Here is a 23,399-nt window from a genome sequence, read left to right as displayed (position 1 = left end):
ATTATATTGATAAGATAATTATATTGCTGTCAGACAACAGCCCTTCTAACACAATCTGGGATTATTATATTGTTAATCCAGCATTTCTATCAGAACAAATGTCCCTTTTAAGAAATGAATCAGAATGTTTTATTGTATTGAATGTATCAAACGCATTATGTGTATATGATTATATGTATTTAATCCTTTTTATCAATATAATTAAATTTTTATATATCAGTATAGTATTTTGTGTGTTGGTTTATGTATACCCTGTCCTTTGAATAGCCAGTGTTTGTTTTTGTATTTTTCGGCCTGGGTTTATACCTTTGCAATGAAAGAAGCTTGTACTGTGTAAATAGACTGTCTGATTTGATATTATTCTGAAGTCAAGTGCTTGTCACCGACAGACGACCTACTGCGGTTGCCTGCTGATTGTAGAATTTGCCCAGACCTAGTCATATCGTCCCATGCTAGCTTTTGAACCTCTTGGTATTTACATCCATCTGTCTAGGAAGGAAGAGGTGAGGCCTAGAGAAGTGAAACTGCTTTGTGATTGAGCAAGGGGCAGACCTTCAACCACACCCCATTATTAGCACCGTCTGTGGCAGATGCCATTCTTCATCCTTGTATTTGAGAAAACATGCAGGAACTGGGAGGAAACATTTGGTGATTCATGGGAAGGGAGGTTAGACTTAGTACAAAGAAGGGCAGTTGTGATGAAGTCTCTCTGGAAATTCTTAAACGGACTGCTTTCATGGGGAGAACATTTTTCTAGTCATGGATGTGACTCCAAGCTATTCCAAACTAATTCTAAAAGAGAGAACAAGGACCATACAAAGATTTTCCTTTAAGCTCCCTTTTGCCCATGATGTAGATCACATGCGTAGCTCACCTATAATCCTGCATTGCATTCTAAGGAATGGGCCAAGTACATGTTGGATTTGAAAAACTAAACAACTGGGTTACGATGCACATACTGTTTCCGTGGCACAAAGAACAGAGTCAGCACAACCGGGGACTACACATCACAAAGGGCGAATCCCCCTTCCATCCCCGAAGGACCAACATTTGTCTCCTTGAAAACTTATAGACAAAAGATGTACCTATACCACCCATAAGAAGTTGAGCGATTTGAGCTCTCTGATGAAGAGGGGTAAGTGCTTCATTTACTCATCACAAGCGACCTAATAGGTAGCCAGCTTCACTTTGGTCCTGAAGAAGGCCCACAGACCTGTCAGGACGACATGTCGACCTACCACTACCACCATCATTAACAGTTCCACCATAGCACCACCCACCCGTTTTTAATATTGCCCCTTCCTTGATAAATAAAAGAGTGAACAAAGGAATGAAGGTAATTTTAATTTCATTGTTTTTTTCTTACCTCTCTTTGGCGCTTTTCACTGTCTAATCACAACTAACCGTCTAAAAACCAGATGGTCTCCCTCCAGGTGGTAAAACGCAGATCACTTGGAGAACTGAACACTCAAATGATAAAAGATCCATTGATGATGCTTTTCACCTAAACAATATAGAGAAGAGAATCGACATATACTGCACCCTGAGTTAAATAGGAATGAGGGTCTCCATAACACGAGATCGTTAGACCCTGAAAATACAGGACATGTGATACCTTCTCCTCTGATTCTGATTATGATGTACATGGACATCAGCTGCAATGCTTATTTGGGGTACTGCACACAGTAGTCCAGCACACATCTATGTCTATCATTCTTTTGTAGCAGTGATCTTGTGTTGTGACATTTTGTTAATGTTGAACTTTAATTTGAATTTTTTTCAACCTTATTTCTAGATTCATACTTGGGTTTCTCCGCTCTGTGGAAATTGATCCAGGGGATGGGACAGTGTTTATCTCTCAGGGAGCTATGTTTGGAAAATATTTCACACACTGTTCACTACATGAAGCATCTGGAAAGGTAGGGCTATGATTTCTCGAAATGCTTATATTTTATTGGAATTGATACTTCATCAACAGATAGGTTGGAAAATATTTAGCAGCTCAGTTTCTAGGGTGCTCTGTATCATTCAAAATTAGACATTTGATACATCTATGCTTGGAATGAATGAGGTCATGAGTAAGTGTATCAGGTAAAAATGTGCGACTAGAACACTAGCATATGACTCCTTCGATTTGTTGGCTGCTGAGCTTTTAAGAGCTTTGATCCTTCGCCTGCAGGGATATCACCATTGCTGCCAGTGCCACCCTAGCTAACATGGCCTGCAAACTACTTTTTACAGAAGTGACGGAGGCCTCTGTGCTGTCCGCCTTCTTGTGAAGCTATCAAGCAGAGCAAAGAGTGCCCTTAGTAATGCAATAAGATTACAAATTCCTCTAGTGGCGCGGTTGAACCAAGTGTCTGTTATTATCATCTTGACTTGTGCAAAATGATCCTACCTTAATGTTGATGAGCTCTTAGCAGGACTACTAGGTATTAGGTATGGCCTGAACCAGACCTGGTTCAGGCCATACCACAGGGGTACCAAGTGACCCATGAAAATCGCAAGACAGGAAAGTGAGGGGGGCTAGCCATTACCTTTAAAGATACCTTTCAGTGTCGGACTTCCCATCCCCCCTTCCAGTGCTGTGAAAGCTTATCATTCGTATTAGACCTCTCCCCTACCAATACATTTCCGGGATCCTTGTATACCGCCCACCGGGAACAGCAACAACTTTCATAGATAACATCCCCTCATTAGTAGCTGGTCTAGCGACTATGCCCTCTAATTTTACCCTGTTGGGTGATCTCAGTATCCATCTGGATGATGTCTCCAGCCCATCTGCCCCCCACTTCATCGATAGCCTAGCGGCGCTGCAACTCATCCAGAGAGTGGACAGCCCCACCCATATAAAGGGCCACCTTCTAGACCCGATATTTAGCAACTGCTCGTGCCTAGAAGTACGTACGCCTACGCCCATCCTGTGGTCTGACCACCATTTTATCTCCTTTACCTGGACCATCCCTAACCCTCGACCCCTGCACCAAACGATCTTACCTCTCCGGAGAAACTGGTCCAAACTCCCCATACATGAATGGCAGTCCGCGCTTGATAAAACCAGGCCTCCCATTAACTCTGACCCCACTTTAGCAAACGAGGACTTTAATGGGTCGGACTTCTAAAATCGCCCCCTGGTTCTCTCCCGAATTGCGTGAACTTAAAAGGAGGTGCAGATATCTCAAAAGGAAGTGGAGACTGGATGTCTCTCCTGCCAGTAAAGCCATTTATAGAGACTCGATTAGGGCCTACAAAATAGAGATCAAAGCTGCTCAATCAATTTTCTTTTGCCGAGGAAATCAATCTAGCTGCCTCCAAACCTAAAGAAATTTACAGGATTGCTAAAACTCTCTTAAAATGTAGCGAACCGCCGCCTAACCCTCAGAATGCACAAACTCGCTGTAATGACCTAGCTGACTATTTCTTGGATAAAATCCAACGGATATACTCTTCTTTCCCAACCAACCTTACTTCGCCCCAGACAGAGATTTTTCCCACTCCTGAGATTCATCCCTCCCACTCTTTGCAGTCCTTCCCCCCGATCACTTTGGCTACACTCAAACTCCTTGTTTCTCAGGTAAAATCAGGCTCCCCCAATGACCCGGTCCCGCCATGGACCTTAGAGATGGTAAATGATAATATCCTCCCAACTCTATTGAATCTACTCAATGCCTCCATAACTGCAGGCTTGGTTCCATCTCTCTGGAAACGGGTGATGGTCAAGGCCCTTTTAAAAAAAAAACAACTTGGACCAAGTTGATACTAAAAACTATCGGCCAATCTCACTCCTCCCTTGGGTTAGCAAAGTACTTGAAAAACATGTTAACTCCACACTAATGGAGTACATTGAAGCCAGCCATCTGCTTGACGACTCACAAACGGGCTTTCGGCCCAAACATGGGACCGAAACCGCTTTATTGGCAGTGACGCAGGAGGCACGGATGATCATGGACATGGGGGCTCAGCAGCCATAATCCTCCTGAACCTAAGTGCCGCCTTAAACACGGTCAACGATTCAGAAAAGGGGGTGGTGATGAACAGAGTGTCTGAATTAAGCAGACCACTCTTACCCAGTCCAAAGATGAGGGCTCGATCCATCACCGTTATTTATCTCACTGCACCATCCCAGCTCAGAACCTGGCTATAAGCAAATCAGTCTGTCCCTGGCCCAGTGCATCATGGGAACAGGGCAGACTAAACTACCAAGCCAGTGAATTTCCTACACTAAAATGGGTGTTTTTTCTCACCAGGGATTATAAAACATCTTTTATTGGGATGCTGCTTATAGTGATTTGACCCCCCCCCCCCCCGCAGAACATCTAGGGGAGACCTTGAGGGACCCACGATGTAAAATGTGAGTGGGATGAATCTGCAATTCAATCAGACGCTTTCGCACTACCGTTTAGATATATTTTCCAGCAAGTCCTGCTAATGCCCAGGAGCTGTGAAAGAAAGGTTTTCAAAAGTTTTCAAACTTTCTTCTGGTGCCCTAATAACCACTATAGTGCACTTTAATGTCTTCAGGACTCCAGGGGAAGGCACTTGGAGATTCTGTATGTCAGGTAGAGGCCAACAGCAAAGTACAGTACACTTCCGGTGGCACTGATCAGCAGAGCACTTAAACAGAAAGGCCTCTTGCAGCTTGTTGTTTCCCTTTAGCGACAGAAGAAGTCAGCTACTGGAGTCTGCTTCTGTCCTTGGTACATAAGGGAGCAAGGGCTCCTTCTAGGTCACAGCAGCAGGTCCAGTCCTCTTCTTATCTTCCGCCAGTCCCGAAAGTGTTCTAGGCAGGGTGACCCATTTATGCCTATCACCAGCCTGTAGAAGATCCTGTTTGCCCTGCTGCCAACAATTAGACAGTGTGCCTCATTCCTAAAATCCAAGATGGGGGTACATCTTCTCACCTGTACAGAACCTGTGTTCCCACCTCGCCTCTGTGATCACTCAAAACAAGGTCTGGGGTAGTTAATCTCTCACACAGTTTGATGTCAGCCTGACTGTCGGAGCAAAGATGTCACCTAACATTTACTGGTGAACGGGCAGGCCCCTTTGAAATTAAGTTCATGGGCCCATCCCAGCTGGTTTTCCTGCCAGGGTAAGAAACAATTCCCAGGTCATTGTTCTTGTTCTGGGAGCAGCTTTCTCACCTAATTTACACCTCATTCAGGCTTAGTAATGGCTGAGCAGTGGCTGGAGAGCCAATGCAAATTTTCATCCAGCAGCTTCAGGCAAGGTAAAGGTAACTTTTTGAAAGTCATATTTTCAATATTTTTATTAAATATTCAACTTTACCACTATACTGCATATTTATTAAATATAAAAATACGTTTTGAATGGAGTCTGTAGCTGGCACAGGTAAAACATAGATTAAAGTGTTTGATCTATACTTTGACTTGTCGTTTGTGTCAGTTACAGCCTGACCAGTAACAAATGTACTTTTGGGCCAAGTCGCTGGGCGAACATGCCATTTCTAATGTCACACATGACCCGCTCTTAAATAATATGCACCCTTCCTTTTGAGCTGCAAGGTGAGCTCAGGGGGTGATTCATTTAATATTTAAAATCAGGTTGTCCTACCTTTCCAAACTCTGACTATGACTGGTCTGTACAGCAGGTTTCAAGCTGCTGCTGTCATGCTACGCATGTTTTTCATGTCCACACTGTAGATGGTACAATAGGTGCTACAGTAAACAGGCGCCATTTAGCTTCCAGGCCTTGAGTGAATTTTCAACGAGAGACAATGTAACCATTTTAAAAGGAGAAGCATTGGCACTTCACTTCTGTTTAGCAGTGGTAACAGGGCAGAGAGTTCCAAGTCCAGCAAAAATAAGGTCTGCAAAGAAGACGAAAATCAGGGGTGATCATGCATAAAAAGGATTTTTTCCTACAGTTATGTTGTACTGTAAAAGGTGAATGTATTTGTCAAACTTTTTTTTTGTGGTCATTTGCCCCTAACTATTCTACTCTTGTATTCTAATGTGTTATACTTTTTTTTAATTTTAGTATATTATTACACATTGCATTTTACGTCTTACCGCTCTTTCCACGGGATGTAGGAAACTGATCCTATGGTCAACACTTTAATACCAATTGGACTGTATCCACACTAACTGCTTAGAAATCAGGAGTTAGATTTTTACACTATGCTGAATATTCATTTGAACTTTTAAGGCACTACATGCTGGTATATGGCATTTAGTACTTCAGTTGTGATCTTGGTTGTTTAGTGCATGTCAGCCGACATTATGCGTACTATAAACCGGAAATCAGGGAAGTCTAAAAGTGCCCAGAAGACTTTGGTTGAGACTAGAATGAAAGCGCAAGCAGGAGCTTCATGGGTTTGCAGTCACAACCTTGAAACAGGGCATGCTGAGAGAGAGGCACGACTCCATTGACCTAGTCTGCCCCCTGCTCTTTTTATTTATTTCCTTTCTGCTTACCATATCTCTCTACTGCAAACCTATGGTCTCTTCTCTCCTTCTGCTTGGGAGGAAGAATTAGTTGGGGGGCTCCCAGGACCTATCATAAGAACCATTTGTGGAATAAATACTCTTTATATTTTCTTCCACCTTCCATGCTGCATGGACACTGGAAGGACAAGAGGGGGGATGCCTAGATGGACTCCAGCAACCACCTCCGCGTACATCCTGTCTTGGCCCTTGTAGGCAGCAGCGTAGTTAAACATGGCATAGTCATTTCCATGCCAACCCCACATGATGGCCATTCAATTCCACTGCATTCTTAAAAGTTTTCACATTTTGTTAACACAGGTGCTGAATGATTGCATGAATAGTCAATAAGCACCCATGCTGTGGAACTCAATCTGTAGGCGCACCGATACCACCTTCACCCACCCTGGTATGCCTTCCAGCTTCAGTTCTGAGACACATTTGTCTGTAGATTTTGACAGAAATGTAGGATGAGGCATGAAGGAGTTGCCTCGGACAAAGGAGGGGGCCACATATTCGATTTTATAGTTCTGTAACTTGTATTACACTAACTGAGAATATGCGAAGAAGGTACGATGCTGAAGCTTTTAACATCCATAGATTTGTTATCTAATGAGTATAGCAGTACTGTGAACTGCAGGAGTACATGGTGGCCCCAACCTACTCCCCTTGGAACTCTGTGTGCTAAAAGACCTTGTAGCTTCCTGTCCAACTTTCACACAAAACATCATCAGTGACGTGCAGCTAGATAAAAGGGCGCCTTACCGACAACTGCCTATGTAAACATATGTTTGATAGCATCTTGGGACGTTATTTCTAAATTTTCCAATAAAAGACTTCACAACAGGGAGTATGTGGATTTTTAGATTCAGCTAACCTTGTGGCGCCCTTTCCAAAAGTTGGTTATATAAAGGAACCTAAAGTCTGACAGTTTTACAACAGCAATTGCATTTCATTACTTGTCCACTAGTCTATTGTCTTTCTAATCTAACCAGCTTTATATTTGTGTCCATTCGAGATTTTGTACTTGCTGTAGCAGTCCTCTTTCACAATTGTTTTCCTTCTCTGTTTTTCAGAGGGAAGAAATGATGTATGCAGTGAGTAACCTTCCCCCAGATACACCAGAGAGCCGGTATTCTGTGCGCGCCATGATTACGAAAGCCATGAGGTTAGGATCTACTTAAAATGTGATTGATGAAAACGTCATTTGTTTCAGTTGAGAAGCACTTCAGATGTTTTTGGAGTTCGTACGTCGTCCTAATTTTGGTGCATTAGGAAACCCGGGCCAAGGCGGAGAAGGTGATTTGATATACGATGGGGAAGCTCAGGTTAAAACACTGGGTCTTGTTTTAATAATTGACAAATGAGCCATTGGGCAGCATCTGTAGATCCCAGTGAGATTCTGGATTTAGTTAGACAGAGCTGTCTAACGCACTGTGCCGAGGAAAAGCGTTTGCCGTTTTCAGTCTCAGCCACAGGCTGCCATGCCTTACCTTTCCTGTTCAAAGGTCAGAATGCATTGACGTACCCGTGGCTGTTTCCTTGACCATGGTAAATCAGATGTTTTCCTTTTGGCATACCCTTGTGTTGGACCGGCCCATTTTGCAGGGTTATCCCCAAACATTTTGCCGTCCTCCGCCTATTTTTCTGACCTTTTTGTTAGCTTTAGCAGTCTGGGCATTTTACCACTGCTAATCAGTACTAAAGTGTATGTTCTTCCTCCCTATATATGGTATGATTGGTTTACACGTGTTTAGCATATTTAATTTACATTTGAGTCCCTTGTAATGTGGTACTCCATATACCCAGGACCTGTAAAGTAAATGTTGCTAGTGGGCCTGCAGCACTACTTGTGCCTCCCACTGTGCCTCCCACTGACGTAGCCTTTCAAACCTGTCTGCGGCCTGCTACTGCAGGGCCTGCCTACGCAGTTTGCTGCCACTTTGATGTGGCATTTAAAGCGACATGCCAAGCTTTAAATTTTAAGGTAGGACCTAGTTAGCCCTATGGGCAGGGTAATGAATACATAAAAGGTAGGACATATGCCTTTAAGTATGGTATGTTCTGGTAGTGACAAACAGCCAATTTTCTTCTGACTGCTAAGAGGCCTACTTCTCTTAGGGTAGCATTGGGAATTCACATGTATATTTTTAGGTGGTAATTCCTGATCAGAAAGGAGTACCGTTGCCATGTTTGGTATGTTTAGAATAGTGGTGAAACATCCTGCTTACTGGTGTAGTTGGATTTTACATTTCTATTTTAGAAATGCCACTTTTAGAAATTGGGTATTTCTCTGTGCACTTTGTGTATACTTCCAGCGCCATCACACAGGAAGGGTTGGGTGTGACAGGGTCACATCTGCATTCATCTGCTTACTGAGGGTCTTCCTGGGCTGGGCTTTACAGTTGCGTAGGTGGTGTCCTCTCCTCACACAAAGGGCTGATTTGCCCCACACTGATGTCTAGAACCAGGGCTGGGTTGAAAGGGAGTGTTGCACACTTCTACAGGTTCTTTCCGAAGTTCCCCTCCCCCTTCATCAAAGACATTGTTGAATATAAGTACAGGGGCTCTGACCCCATGATATTATACACTGCATGGACTTTTAACCTGACACTGAAGACTCCACATACTGCATATTGCCTGTGAACAGCTGTGCTGCCAGGCGAAACTGCCATTCATGTGGACTGCTTTGCTGTTTTGGCCTACTGATTGTTGAGCGGAAGGAGGAACTGCTCTCCAGGGGCTGGATTTTGCCCCCTTTCCCTTGTTCTATAAGAATCTCAGGCCCAGACGAAACTCTGCTTCATCACTGCCATGCCGTGGAACCCTGAGTTATGCAACTATGAGTGGGAAGTCCACACGTGTTGAGCCATTCTCCTTGGCAAACGGCATGTGGTTGACTCCAGGGTGAAAGAGGAAGCCACAACACTTACCAATTGTGGGCTACAACCTAATTTTGGCAGAATACAGCACTGCCCGAGTTCCAGCTCGCTGACAGAAAGTGGTATGTGTTGGTCTCCCGTGAACCCCCCAGTGAGGGGGACTGCGGCGTATGACACTGGGGAGAGGTGATGTCCTGTGGTACCATCTCCGTCTCTGCAAACCTTGCTAACCAGTCGTTGAGGTCCCCTCCCGTCCCCCCCTCCCCCCCCCCCCCCCCCTTGGCAAGGCAGCCCAGCAGCGAGAGACGCGGAGAACCGGGCTCTCATGTCAGCCAGGCTGTGGAGAGCAGAGCCATGCTGGAGGCACCCCCCAGCATTATCATTTTACACAGGTTGTACCCAAGCGCTGCACCAAGGTACGGAGAGGGCGTGCGGGGCAGCCTGAATTCCCGAAGCTGTCCTTTGTGTTCACAGGATGCTCCTTGTTTGCATTATCTACATCGGTCTTAAAGTCCTCAGACATGCTGCAACCTCAGGGCGGCTTTGTTGCTGTAAAAGGTTGCTTTGGTCAACAGTTACACCACGCGTTTCCGGGCAGCTGCTTTGCTCATTTTCATGCAGGGGACCCAGCAAGGTCTCCCCACTGGATTCCACAATGTGTGCCCCTCCTCACCCCCTTTTCGGACCTACCTTGGGAACTTGTCCTTTGTGGCATTTCGGGATGAGTCCTCGTTAGAGGTCCCCCTATCAGTAACTTGTGGGGAGCGACCCGTGACCCTGTTCCAGGCAGGTCGCTCCCAACACCGCAACAGCACCACATGCTCTGCCCGTGTATCTTAGCTCGCAACTGCTGCCACTGCCGCGAGTTCGAAGCCCTCCTCCACCCGCAGGCTACCACCTGCGCCTCATCCCTGGTGGCCAGTGGTAGGCCATAGATTTGCTTGTAATTGTATTGCTTCTGTTTAATCGTTTTTTGTTTAATTTTTTCATTTCCCCTTTCCCCTTTTGCATTTCTGTGCCCTTTTGAATTGCTTCTGTTTATTCGTTTTTTGCCTAGTTTTTTTTTCCATTCCTCCTTTTTTACATTTGTGCACTGTGCCCTTTTGTATTTCTTCTTTTTAATCTTTTTATTGTCTTGTTTTTTCATTCCTACTTTTCCCCTTTTGCACTTCTGTGCCCTGTGTCCTTTTGTATTGCTTCTGTTTAATCGTTTTTTGTCTTTTCTCCTTTCCCCTTTTGCATTTCTGTGCCCTTTTCTGCCTTCTGTTCCTTCGCAGTTCCTGCCTCCGCTTTTCCCGCCCCTGCGTCCCCGCCCCCACGCTCGCCCATTCGCCCACTCCCTCCTCCCAGCTGCTCCTCCCTCCCATCTCCGCTTCTTATGGCAAGCCTGTCCGTGCTGGAACGCGCCCAGCGACAGAACCCCTTGCCCCCGCGAACGCCACGGCATCTGACACCGCTACGATGCCAGCACCCTCCACGCACTCAACACCGGACGATCGCACACCTGTTTCCTGGCTGCCCAGAAGCGCAGCTTCTCCTTCCGGAACTGTAGCTTCACCAGCATCCGTTCCACCAAGCCATCCACCGTGAAAGAACGCAAACACCTCAGATGCATTTTTCCCAACACCACTCTGCCTGCAAACACGCCATTTAAGTCTGGGACCTACTCGACTCAACCTCCCCAGATGTCGCCTTCTTGGCGGAGACCTGGATGAACGCCTCCTCAGCACCTGACATCGCCATAGCCATCCCGGACGGCTACAAGATCACCCGCAGGGACCGCACCAACGGAACAGGTGAAGGAATCGCCATCGTCCACAGGAACACGCTCAGAGTCTTGACCAACACCGACAACACCCTCTGCACCGCTGAAACCCTGCCCTTCCAGATCCACACCGACCCCAACACCACCCTCAGAAGAACCCTCGTCTACAGCCCCCCGAACCCTGGCCACAGTTCAGTGACTCCATTGCCGACTTCGTCAGTACACACGCCCTCGCCTCCACAGACTACATCCTCCTCGGGGACCTTAATTTCCACCTCGAGAACAACGACACCAACTTCATCACCCTGATCGACAACCTCGGACTCCGACAACTCGTCACAACAACCACCCACTCTGCCGGCCACATGCTTGACCCTGTCTTCTCCGCTAGCTCCCACGTCTCCTTCAGCCACTCCACCGAACTCCATTGGACCGACCATCGCGGCATCCACTTCACCTTCCGGAAACGCACCATGCACCACCGCACCCAACAGATCCCTCGCCGCTGCTGGAGCAAAGTCACCGAAGACCAGCTAACTACCACCCTCGCCCGAAACCCACCGTCCGACCGCGACACCGCTGCCTGCAACCTCAGACAATGGGTCGACGACTGCGCCAGTACCCTCGCCCCGATCAAGAAACCCTCCAACAGACACACCAGCAAGAAAGCAAGCTGGTTTACCAAGGACCTCCAGGCCTCCAAGCAAACTTGATATAAACTAGAGAAGAAATGACACCATGAACCAACACTGGACAACTACCCAGCCCACAAGAACGCCACGCGCCATGCGCCAACACCATTACCTCATCAGATCCGCCAAAAGGGCCTCCGTCAAAGACCGCCTAGACGACAACGCACACAACAGCAAAGAGTTCTTCAACATCGTAAAGAAACTCTCCAACCCCAGTTGCAACACCGACGACATCCCACCTTCGCAAGACCTGTGCGACTCACTTGCCACCTTTTTCCATCGCAGGATCGCAGCCATCCACGACAGCTTCAATGTCACAACTACGCCGACAGCCACTGAGGCCCCCGTCCCCACGGCCACTATCCGCACCGATCCCTTGTTCTCCTGGACCAACATAAGCGACGACGACACCATCAAAATCATGAACACCATCCACTCTGGATCTCCGTCAGACCCATGCCCACACCACATCTACAACAAAGCTAGCACAACCATCGCACCCCATCTCCGGAAAGCCATCAACATCTCCTTCAAGTCAGCGACCTTCCCAGAGAGCTGGAAACACGCAAAGATCAACGCCTTACTCAAAAAAACCAAGGCTGACCCTAAGGACCTCAAGAACTTCCGGCCCATCTCCCTGCTCCCGTTCCCGGCGAAGGTCATCGAGAAGACAGTCAACAGACAACTGACCCGCTACCTCCAGGAGAACCGCATCCTGGACCCATCCCAGTCCGGGTTCCGCAACAACCACAGCACTGAAACTGCTCTCATCGCCGCCACCGACGACATCAGGGCCCTGCTGGACAATGGCGATACCGCGGCCCTCATCCTCCTGGACCTGTCGGCTTCCTTCGACACTGTCTGCCACCGCACCCTACGCACACGCCTCCACGATGCAGAGATCCGAGACAAGGCTCTGGACTGGACCACCTCCTTCCTCTCCGGCAGAACCCAGAGCGTCCGCCTCCCCCCTTTCCGCTCCACAGCCACCAAAACAATTTGCGGCGTACCCCAGGACTCATCCCTCAGCCCGACATTGTTCAACAATTACATGGCACCGCTCTCCCACTTCGCCCGTCTACATGACTCAACATCATCTCCTACGCCGACGACCCCCAGCTGATCCTACCCCTCACCAAGTACCCCCTCACCGTCAAAACCAACTTCCACGAAGGAATGAAAGCCGTCACCGAGTGGATGAAGAACAGCCACCTGAAGCTAAACTCGGACAAGACAGAAGTCCTCCTCCTTGGCTTCACCCTCTTGGCCTGGGACGACTCCTGGTGGCCGACCGCACAGGGAACAGCATCAACACCCACTGACCACGCACGCAACCTGGGGTTCATCCTCGACTCTACCCTCTTCATGACAAAGCAGGTCATCGCCGTCTCGTCCTCCTGCTTCAATACCCTCTGCATTCTCCGCAAGATCTACAGGTGGATCCCCACCGAAACCAGAAGAACGGTCACCCAGGCCCTCGTCAGCAGCAGGTTGGACAACGGAAATGCCCTCTACGCAGGAGCCATGGACAAACTCCTGCAACAACTACAACGCATTCAGAACGCCTCTGCATGCCTGATCCTCGACATCCCTCGCCACATTCACATCCCACCCCACCTGAGAGACCTGCACTGCCTCCCCGTTAACAAGAGGATCACCTTCAAGCTCCTCACCCACGCTCACAAGGCACTCCACGACACCGGACCAGCATACCTCAACAGACAACTCACCTTCTACACCCCCAACTGCCAGCTCCGCTCCGCCGATCTCTCCCTCGCCACCGTCTCCTGGATCCAAAGATCGACCTCCGGCGTCCCACCTCGCCGCCAAGACCTGGAACACCCTCTCTATCCTCCTATGGCAGACCCAGGACCTGCTTAACTGCAGAAGACTACTCAAGACCTGCTATTCAAGCAGTAGCAGCATACACCCTCTCCCCCAGCACCTTGAGACCCCCACGGGTGAGTAGTGCGCTTTACAAGTGTTCTGATTGATTGATTAACTTGTCACATTTAGAGACACTGTACTTCCCATATTGAAGGTGATAGGCACGCAAGTGCTGCTATACCCTATATTTGGTGCCTGATTACCAAATAAAGTTTAATAACAGGGATTATGATGATATATGGTAATTCATCTGTTATGCCTATAACCGAACTGCTGCATTTCATGACCTGATGTGGTTTAGTAGTATATGCACAGTATTTCTGATTCAGGTCTTTTTGGTCTTTGATGCTATGAACAATATACTATATTTTTATATAATATTGTGTGGAGTCTCTTTTGTGGTGTAGTCATTGTGTTTCTGTGTGTGTGTTGCTCAAGCTCTTTACACATTACCTCTGATGATAAGCCTGCCTGTTCTGCTCCAAGCTACCGGAGGGTGAGCACAGGTTATGTTTGGTGTTTCACCAGTCTTTATATTTGTAAGTGCCTCTTTGGAGCAAGTTTTAAACCTTCCAAAACACAATCATGCTGACAATGTTAGTGTCATGAGGTCCTGTTTTAGGAGTGGTTGGTTATTGAGATGAGCCTTGTATCCATTACACTGCCACATGACTTAAAGAACACTATCTAACAAGTGGACAGATGTTTTCAAGTGCTTGTAGAATGGGGTGGGACTGTAGTATGGTGGGTAATCCTATATTGTCAATGATTGAATATTTTGGGATCCTGTGGCAACCCTGCCTTAGATCCAACCTGGCAAAACCTGTCAATTGCACAACATAGTACTCTAAGCATCATGTGATGGGTTCGTCGCTCCGCTTAGAAGGGACAGAGAAAGACCATGCACTGCGAGCATTCTGTGATGTCCTTTGTTCCATGTGAAAATGCATAAAAATGTGACCGTTTAAAAATGCCCACAACAAGCGTTAGCCTTTATATTAATGTAAAGATAAGCATGGCATACATTTCCAACCAGGTTCTTCATTATAATTGCGTGGTCTCTAGGTAAAGTATTAATCTGGTGATGACATACACTGTCTAGCTTTAAAAAACACACTGTTTAGGTTTGTATTTTCAGTGATAGCATTTTACTCTAAAAGGCCCTGAAAACAAGCACATCTACCTGTGCTTGGTGACATGGAAACATCGTTGCTTATATAAAACTCTGTTGTGACCTCCTATTTTGCCTGGGATTGAGAGCTCATTCTCTAAGCTTTTGCTCATGGCTATTCCTGGTGGGTAATTACTTGTTGGCTGCAGTGTAGTTGGTAAGATGAAGAGAGCAAAGGCTTCTAATGGGTGAAGAGGGAGATGAATGTTCTGATCTAAAGTTTTTGTGTCCACTGAAAATGTGTGCCATTTGGAGAGATTGCACAGCTATTGATGGGTTTGTTTCAACTTCCCATGCAAAGTGATGCCTGTTGCGGTATATAAAATGTACCTGGTACATGATTCATTATATTCTTATATTTGTTCTACATCACATTGCTATAGCAGCATGGCTTACTTTTGCAGTTAACAAACACAGTATGGTACTCCACTGTGTGAGGTGTTTACTTTATGGTATAGTCTCTTAAATCACCAATCTGGGCTTCATATTCTGCTCCCACACCTTAATCAATGCATATATGATCCCTATGGCTTGCTCCATTCGATCCCACAATGGTGAAGTCGTCCCCTACGTTGATGACACTCAACTCATACTCTCCATCTTTGACAAAACTTACAACTCACGAAACAAGTTCACCACCTGCATGACCGAAGTCGCTAGCTGGATGAAGATCATCTGCCTCAAACGCAATATACACAAGATGTGGTCTTTGGCAAGGACACCTTGCCGTGGGACTCCAACTGGTGGCCAGCTGAACTAGGACCCATATGCAAAAGAATCTGAGGATCATCATCAACGACAAACCGCACATGATCTCGCAAGTCAACTCTGTCACAGCAACCATCTTCGACACTTTTTAGATTCTGAGAAAAATCTTCAAATTGCTCTAGAGTGACACCCACAAACCAGTCACACGTCCGCTTCGCTAGGATTCTGGACTATGAGAACACCCTCTACGGAAAGAGCAAGCAGCTCACCAGAAGACTGCGGCAATTCAGAATGCAGCAGCCATAATTACCCTCAACCTCTCACGCATCAACTACATCACGCCGCCCCTCAAGGAGTTCCACTGGCTACCAGTACACAAGTGCACGTAGTTCAAACCCCTCACTCTTACCTCAGAGCACTTCTGAACATTGGCCCTGCCTACCTCAACTGCCACATTTCCTTTCAAAGAGCTTCCGAACACCTCTGCTCACCCAGACTCCGAATAGCACACATCCCACATGTACGCAGAATTTGAACCGGAGTTTAGGCCTTCTACCTTACTCCTAAAGGGTGGAACAACCTACCACTACTCATCAGTCTCCTCCTCACTCCTTCAGCTGCACAAGAAGCTGAAGACCTGGCTTTTCGAATAGCCCCCGCCTGCCCTTGGCAAGACTAGACTCACACCTGTTCTGTGCCAGGATACCCTCCTAGGTGATGGAAACCCACTGTGGGTAGCTGTGCGCTATATAAGCTCAAATACATGGTGTGCTCCACTAATGAACAGAACTTACCACCTAAGTGTGTCCATGGGTACTGTTCACCTAAGCCAGTTTTGTTTCACAGATACAAAGTGACAAGTTAGAGGAGGTGGTGTGGAGGCGACTATTTTGATGTACCCATAGAAGCACCTTGAAGTAGCTTAAGTTAGTTTAACTGCCACAATCTCAATGTGCCAGGAGAGAGTGGATGAATGCGTTACCAGCTGTTAGAAATGAAGGTCTCTAGTTGGCAAGGATTTGCACCTTTGTCCAAATAGGGACCCTTCTATCTAGTCAGGATAAGGGAGTTAAACTCCTAAAATAACCCTTGCCCATCCCCTTGGTGGCTTGGCATGAGAAGTCAGGCTTATTTAAAGGCAGTGTGTAAAACATTTGCTCATAACCAACAGTAATACAGTGTAAGCACTACAAAAGGACACCACACCAGTTTTGAAAAATATCCAATATTTTTATGTACAGAAGACAAGAATAATAAAAATCCACAATACAGTACTTAGAAATCTTCAGTTATCAAAATATGCTTGAAAAACAGTTCCTTGATGTCGATAGCTCTGTCCATCCTATCACAGCATCATGAACAAACAAATCCAAACAGTTCTGACTGACCGCGGCATTGCGGGTCTGTTACGGTGTCGGTAAGACCGGTAAACAGTACCTTTACAGATGCATGGCGTCCGTGACCTCTTGTTGAGCTTCCGAAAGCACGGCATTCGCAGTAGTCTGTTCCGGAGGTTGGTGCAGGAGTCATCAGGACCTCGAAGTCGCACAAGTTGCAGATCGAACTCTGTTGAAGTCAGGAGCGCTGGGGTCGGCAGACGTCAGGTGCTGGGGTGTGAAGTGCAGCAGTGCGGCGTGTGGTGCCCTCGGGTCGTGGTGCGAGCAGCAGCTTGGTGGCAGCGTCAGATGGTGGAGTCAGTGAGACCAGGGTTCGGTGCGAGCTGAATGCGGTGCTAGTCGCAGTGCTGGCAGGTCGCGGTGCAAGCAGCGGCGTCATTGCAGAAGCACTGTTGTCGGCTGACAAACTGGAGTCGATGGCGTTGGTAGGCCAAGGCTGCGGTGCGGGATGAGGGTGGTGCGTCGTGTAACTTTACCAGCGGTGCCCTCGAACCACGGTGCAAGCAGCAGCGTAGATTTCTGCAGGCATCCAACAGGGGAGGCTTTTGACCATTTGTTTGTAAATGCATGGACCGGCAGGCAACCCCATCTAAACTGGGCATAGAGTTTCCTTGCCAAGGATGGATGAACAGCATCAGGGAAGGCCTCAGATAAATACTGATCTTTAAAATTAAGGAAGTCAGAGGTTAGACTGCCTGGTTTTGTGCTCCCTTGAATTTCAGCCAGTTAAACAGTCTGTAAGTTTTAACTAGTTCAAGCCGCAATATTGTCTGGGACACTTCCTCAGAGTGGGTCCATAGGTTCGGCCGGCCTAATCTGAGGCACAGGTCTTTTAGGTATGCAAACCAAGATAGTTTTCCCTCCCCTGGGAGCCCCAAAATCACCTTGAGTTCTGACTGGTAGGCTGTTAGTTCGGGAATTGCCCATAGTCTACGCCAAAAAGTCAAGGGTCGCAGCCCGATCTACTCATCTATGGGTCTAATCCCAAGATCCATACTTAGGGGAATAAGAGGAGTGCTTGGCGGTAGGCCCAAGAAGTGTCTCATAAACTTTTTCTCAGATTTGACCAGTCCACCTACTGGGAGATGTCCCCAAAGTTCTGCCCCATACATAATAGCGCTCCTGATTTGGACTTTGTAAATCTCGGTCAACGGACCTGGTTGTCTACATGTTGAGTTCCTGTATAGTTTTGCTAGCCCCCCCGTCCATCTGTGCTAGCCTCAAGCCTGCCTTTTCTTGTTGTGGGCCCCACCTCAGGTTTCCGTCAGCGTAACACCCAGGTAGTCACAAACAGCTACCCTCTCTAGCTGGATACCATTTAGGGTGGGGTTAGGGCGAGATTTTTTACTAGGATTAAATACAATGTACTTGGTTTTTAATGTATTAATCTCTAGGCCCCTGTTCTTGCAAAATAAAGAGAAGGTGTCATGGGTCCTTTGGATGCCCAAGGGGGGATTTAGAAAGTAACAAGGTGTCGTCTGCAAACATCATTGCTGGCACCTTGTCACAAGTGAGCTTTGGGGCATTGATGTAGGCTACCTTATTTAGTTGGTCCACCAGAGCATTAATGAAGAGACAGAAGAGTGTGGGGGCCAGAACACACCCCTGCCTTACACACCTGTTCACTGGGAAGCGTGGGGTAAATTCCCCATATTTCCTTTATCTCACCTGGGCAACATTTCCAGTGTGCAGTCGCTTGATCAAAGAGAGCAAATAGGGCGGAATGCCCAATTGCTCTAGAACTGCCTAAAGTTTGTCACGAGGTACCAAATCGAAGGCTGATTTAAGTTAACGAAGATCAAATAGAGGCTCCCACCTTCTATTGTCACCGTTTTCCAATATAATAATTGGAGCCTGAAGATTTGGTCGATGGTAGAAATATTTTTATAGAAGCCAGCCTGATACGCACTCAGAATCTCGCGCTCATCCACCCAGGAGTGGAGGCGCTCCAGGACAGTCCTGGAAAACAGCTTCTGAGTTACGTCAATCAGGCTTATTGGCCTGTAATTTGTGGGCAGGAGGGGAGAGCCCTTCTTGTAACTGGTAATGGCAGAGTGGGAGGAGATATCAACTGCAAATGCAAGGGCAGTAAAAAGAGAAAAGAGATTCACAGTACCTCTCAGCTGACTCTAATGGGAACAGAGACCTGGGTCCTTAAATATGAGAGGGGTGGTCCTGCCCAGCCTCTTCCTGGCAAGGACGGGCAGGCCCTTGGCCCGGGCGTGGCCCGTGCGTGCCCCGCGCTGCGGGAGGCGGGGGGGGGCGAAGATATGGGGCCTCCTGGCGCTCTGCACCGTGCCAGTGCCAGGCGACGAGGCAAGGGATGCTGCGAGCTGTAGTTCCAGTAAGCCGTTTCCCTCATGGCTGCTGGAACCGGATTCCTGCGATGCGGGTCATTACCCTCACGGCGGTAGTGCGGTGATGGAAAGAAAGACTAGCTCCTTCACTGGAATGCTCCCCAAGGTAAGAATAGCTGTGGAGGGCGTCCCCAGTGCCAATGCCAGTGTACAGTTCGACAGGAAACCTGCTCAACGCAAATCCACAAACCACGTATGTATTATATGAGGGTGCGTTCTGGGCCACAATTGGTCCTGTTTGATTGTGTTTTTTAGTTCTGAACCTCTTTCCCCATGGAAAGACTCACATATGAACCCACACAATTGATATATTTTAAGTCTCTATCAAGATCAACGCCCTGATCCAGTACAGATAATGTGAATAGATAGAACTATAAAAATAAAATTCTGGCAATGAAAGCGATGCACCTTTTACTGTATTTCATAAGTTCATTTGATTAAATTATGGAATCAGTCTTTGTTTCACTGGCTTCTTCCTTCTAGTCCCTAGCTAAGCTGCTTTGTCTGTTTGTGTCTGATATCTTGCGATTGAAGAAGAAGGTGGTGAGGAAGTTGCACAGGGCTTGCGATGGTGGGGTGTAGGTGTTGGCGCTGGGGTTGGAGAGTTCCTTCACGATGTTGAAGAGATCCTTGCTATTGTGTGCGTTGTTGTCGAGGCGGTCTTTGAAAGAGGTCCTCTTGGCCGCCCTGATGAGGTGTAAATGTAAATGTAAATGTATAGGCATTTATATAGCGCACTACTTACCCGGAGGGTCCCAAGGCGCTTCGACCGCTGCGAAACCCTTTCTGGCTTCCCTGAGAGATGGTCCCTTAATGGGTATCTCCAGGGTGAGACCAGGCATCCCCGGCGGTCTGGTGGGGCCGTTAGTGAAGATGAGGCAAGCTAATGCCCAGAGTTGCCGAGTGTGATCGGCTGATCAGAGTGGGCACCGAGGCGAGGGAATTATCGAGTCCGCTGACCCTGGTCCAGAAACCTGCCGCGCCGGAAATCGAACCCTGGTCCCGGGCCGTCCTCTGCTCTCGGGTCTGCCGCCTCTAACCAGTGAGCCACACTACTTTACTTGGTGGTGCTTGCGGATGGCGTCCTTGTGTGCTGCTTGGCTGTCCGGAGTTTGTGCACTGTGCCATTTCTTTGGTTTCCAACAGGCTTGCTTGGAGGCTAGGAGTTCTGGGGTCAACCAGCTGGTCCTCTTGCTGGTGTCTCTTTGGGGGGGTTTCTTCAGCGGGGCGAGGGTGTTGGCGCAGTCCTCGATACAACGTCCGAGGCTGTGGGCAATGTCGTCGGTGTTGGAGGTTTCAAGTGGGTGGGCTGAGAGCGAGGTTTGCGTGTAGTTGGTCATCGGTGATTTTGCTCCAGCAGCGGCTTGGGATCTGTTGGGTGTGGTGGTGTGTGGTAGGCTTCTGGAAGGTGAAGTGGATGCAGCGGTGGTCAGTCCAGGGGAGTTCGGTGGTGTGGCTGACAGAGACATGCGGGCTTGAGGAGAAGACTGGGTCGAGCGTGTGGCCGGTGGAGTGGGTGGGCGTTGTGATGAGTTGCTTGAGTCCGAGGTTGGCGAGGTTATCGATCAGGGTTGTGGAGTTGTTGTCGTTGATCTCAAGGTGAAAGTTCAGGTCTCTGAGCAGGATGTAGTCGGCGGAGGTCAGGGCGTGTGTGCTGATCAAGTCGGTGATGGAGTCGCTGAACTGGGGACAGAGTCCGGGGGGTCGGTAGACGAGGCTGCCTCTGAGGGTGGAGTTAGGGTCTGTGTGGATCTGGAAATGCATGTATCTGAAAGAAACAGGTTAGTATTAATTCCTTACCTTAGAATATCCCCAGGCGTCAGATTGGATCCGGAAACTTTTGCGTAGCAGTACCGTTGTGCGTCGGTGGGCGTCATCTGCGGCTCCGCGTCTGGCGTCGTTGGCGCCGGGATGACGTCGCCGGAGTACTTAGACACCGCCCTAGCGCGCTGACTTCGGTTCTTCTTTTTTCCGCGCCAGCAAGCGCCGAACCGGAAAAAGTAGTACCCATAGTCAATTTTTGACTAACTTTTTCGATCCTTTTTCATCATCTTTCGAAGTCACTCCACTCCGACGGGGCCGGTAGGGATGCCCGGGTTCAAACCCTGCGTCGATTGTATCCGACTGATGTCGGTTACCGCCCCCCATCGCCGGTGCCTTCACTGTCTGGGCCCCGACCACGACGACAAGTCCTGCTCTCCGACTACCGGGCCCTGATGTCCAAAGCTAGACGGGAGCGGTCCCGCAAGCGACTCGAGCTCCGGCAGTCAGCCCCCTGGCGCTCGAGGTCCCGGTCCGGAAGGAGGTCGAGGGACCGGTCGCGGGGCCGGAGTCACCACAGTTCCGGGAGTCGTCCTCAGTCTTCGGGCTCGAAGACCTCAGGTAAGAGGCACAAGAAGTCGAAGAGGCGACATCGCTCTTCTGACTCCTCCCCCCAACGCCCGCGCTACGCAGCCGGGGGTTCAGGCGACACCGCCCATGCGGCTCCGCCGTAGCCGCAGGCATCGCGGCCTGCTCCATACCCGCCGGTTCCTGGGCAGAACGCGACGCCGGAGGAGATCGAGACCTTCCTCATGGCCATGAGGTTGCTCACTCCTCCGTCAGGTTCCGCGGTGCCTTCGGGCCAAGCAGCCCCGACTGGGTCCCCAAGCAGGCCGGGTGCTTTGGCACCTGGCGCCGTCTGGTGCTTCGGCCAGGTGCCGTCGGCGACTTCGGTCCAACACCGCAGGGCCCTGTTGGTCGCCGGTCGACCCTACGACCCCACCAACGCCTGCCCCCAGGGTGTCGCCTCCGGCGCCGTCCCAGGACGACGTCGTCCCCGGTCCTACCCTCGATACGGGGCCGGAGCAGTGCCGCTCATCGCCATATTTAACGCCGCTAGGAGATTTTTACTTCTACGACCCGGTTCCATCCTTTAACCCTGAGTATCAGGAGATAGGTGGCGAGGAGGATTGGGAGGTGGCCGAGGACCCTCTGGCACATGAGTGCCAGTCTTCTCAGGACTGGGCAGGTGAGCTAGGGGGGCCAGTGGTCTGGACACTTCGCCAGACACTGGTTTTGTCTCCCCTCCTACTGTGGCTACGGAGGAGGGGGCTGCCTATAGTGTGGTGCTGACGCGGGCTGCCAAGGCCTTGGGCTTTGTGCTCCCTGTCGCGGCCGTGAGGACTAACCTCCTTAAACCGCAGGCAAGCTCGGCTGAGCCTCTGCTGCTGTTTAATGTGGCCTTGTCAGATGTTCTTCTGGGCACTTGATCCATGCTCGCGACAGGTCGGCCTGAAGATAGGAACGTGGCCAGGCGCCACCGCCCAGCTCCTGGCGACCCTTGCTTCCTGTCCACCCACCCCACCCCAGAGAGCCTGGTCATCCAGGCCTCTAACTCCCAGACCGCATTCCCGACGGCTCCCCCCGATCGGGAATCCAAGAGGTACAAACAGTATGGCAAAAAGATGTTCTCCTCACTTAGTTTCGGGTTGCGGTCAGTCAACACCGCGTGCCTCTTGGGCCGTTACACCCACTCTCTGTGGGAAACGGTCGCGGACGTGCTGCCACAATGTCTGGAGGGGGTCCAGACTAAACTCACCCAAGCCCTTGTGGAGGGTCGAGATGCGGCACGGTATTCCATTCGGTGTGGGCTGGATACCATAGACTCGCTGGGCAGAGCGAAGGCAATGACTGTGGCGATTCGTCGCCAACTTTTCGGCTGATGTCCAAAACACCCTTATGGACATGCCGTTTGATGGCTGTCGCCTCTTTGGCGACAAGGCAGACAGTGCGCTTGAGCTCTTTAAGGACTCCAGGGCTAAGGCCAAGTCCTTTGGCCTCTCGGCCCGCGCCAGCAAACTGTTGCCTTTCGCTCCTTTCGTGGCCCAGGAAGGGGCGCACCCACACGTCCTGCCAGCCACGGCCCGCAGACTAACGTGGCGGCGGTCGGGGACAACGGCGAGTTCAGTCCACACCTACCCCTGCAGCATCCGCCTCAAAACCCTCCTAGTCTGAGCTTTCAGGCCCATGTGACGCCAGTGGGGGGCAGGGTTCGCCATCACCTCCTCCACTGGCGCACTGTCACATCGGACAGGTGAGTGCTGCAAATCGTC

At 49.1% G+C, this 23,399-nt stretch overlaps 1 protein-coding gene across 1 annotated transcript in view; it reads left to right on the top strand.

Moving 5' to 3' along the window:
* The window catches only part of C3_1H5orf34 (chromosome 3_1 C5orf34 homolog), a 377,197-nt gene that overhangs the window by 195,469 nt on the left and 158,329 nt on the right, over positions 1–23,399 (top strand). The window contains exons 6-7 of the mRNA XM_086962940.1: positions 1,796–1,919; positions 7,523–7,614. Coding sequence (XP_086819066.1) covers positions 1,796–1,919; positions 7,523–7,614 — 216 coding nt within the window. The remainder of the gene's footprint in view (positions 1–1,795; positions 1,920–7,522; positions 7,615–23,399) is intronic.

This window comes from Lissotriton vulgaris, chromosome 3_1, assembly GCF_964263255.1.
Source record: "Lissotriton vulgaris chromosome 3_1, aLisVul1.2, whole genome shotgun sequence".
NCBI lineage: Eukaryota > Metazoa > Chordata > Amphibia > Caudata > Salamandridae > Lissotriton > Lissotriton vulgaris.
The sequence above is the reverse complement of the archived record's forward strand: the minus strand, read 5'-3'. Positions and strand labels throughout refer to the sequence as shown.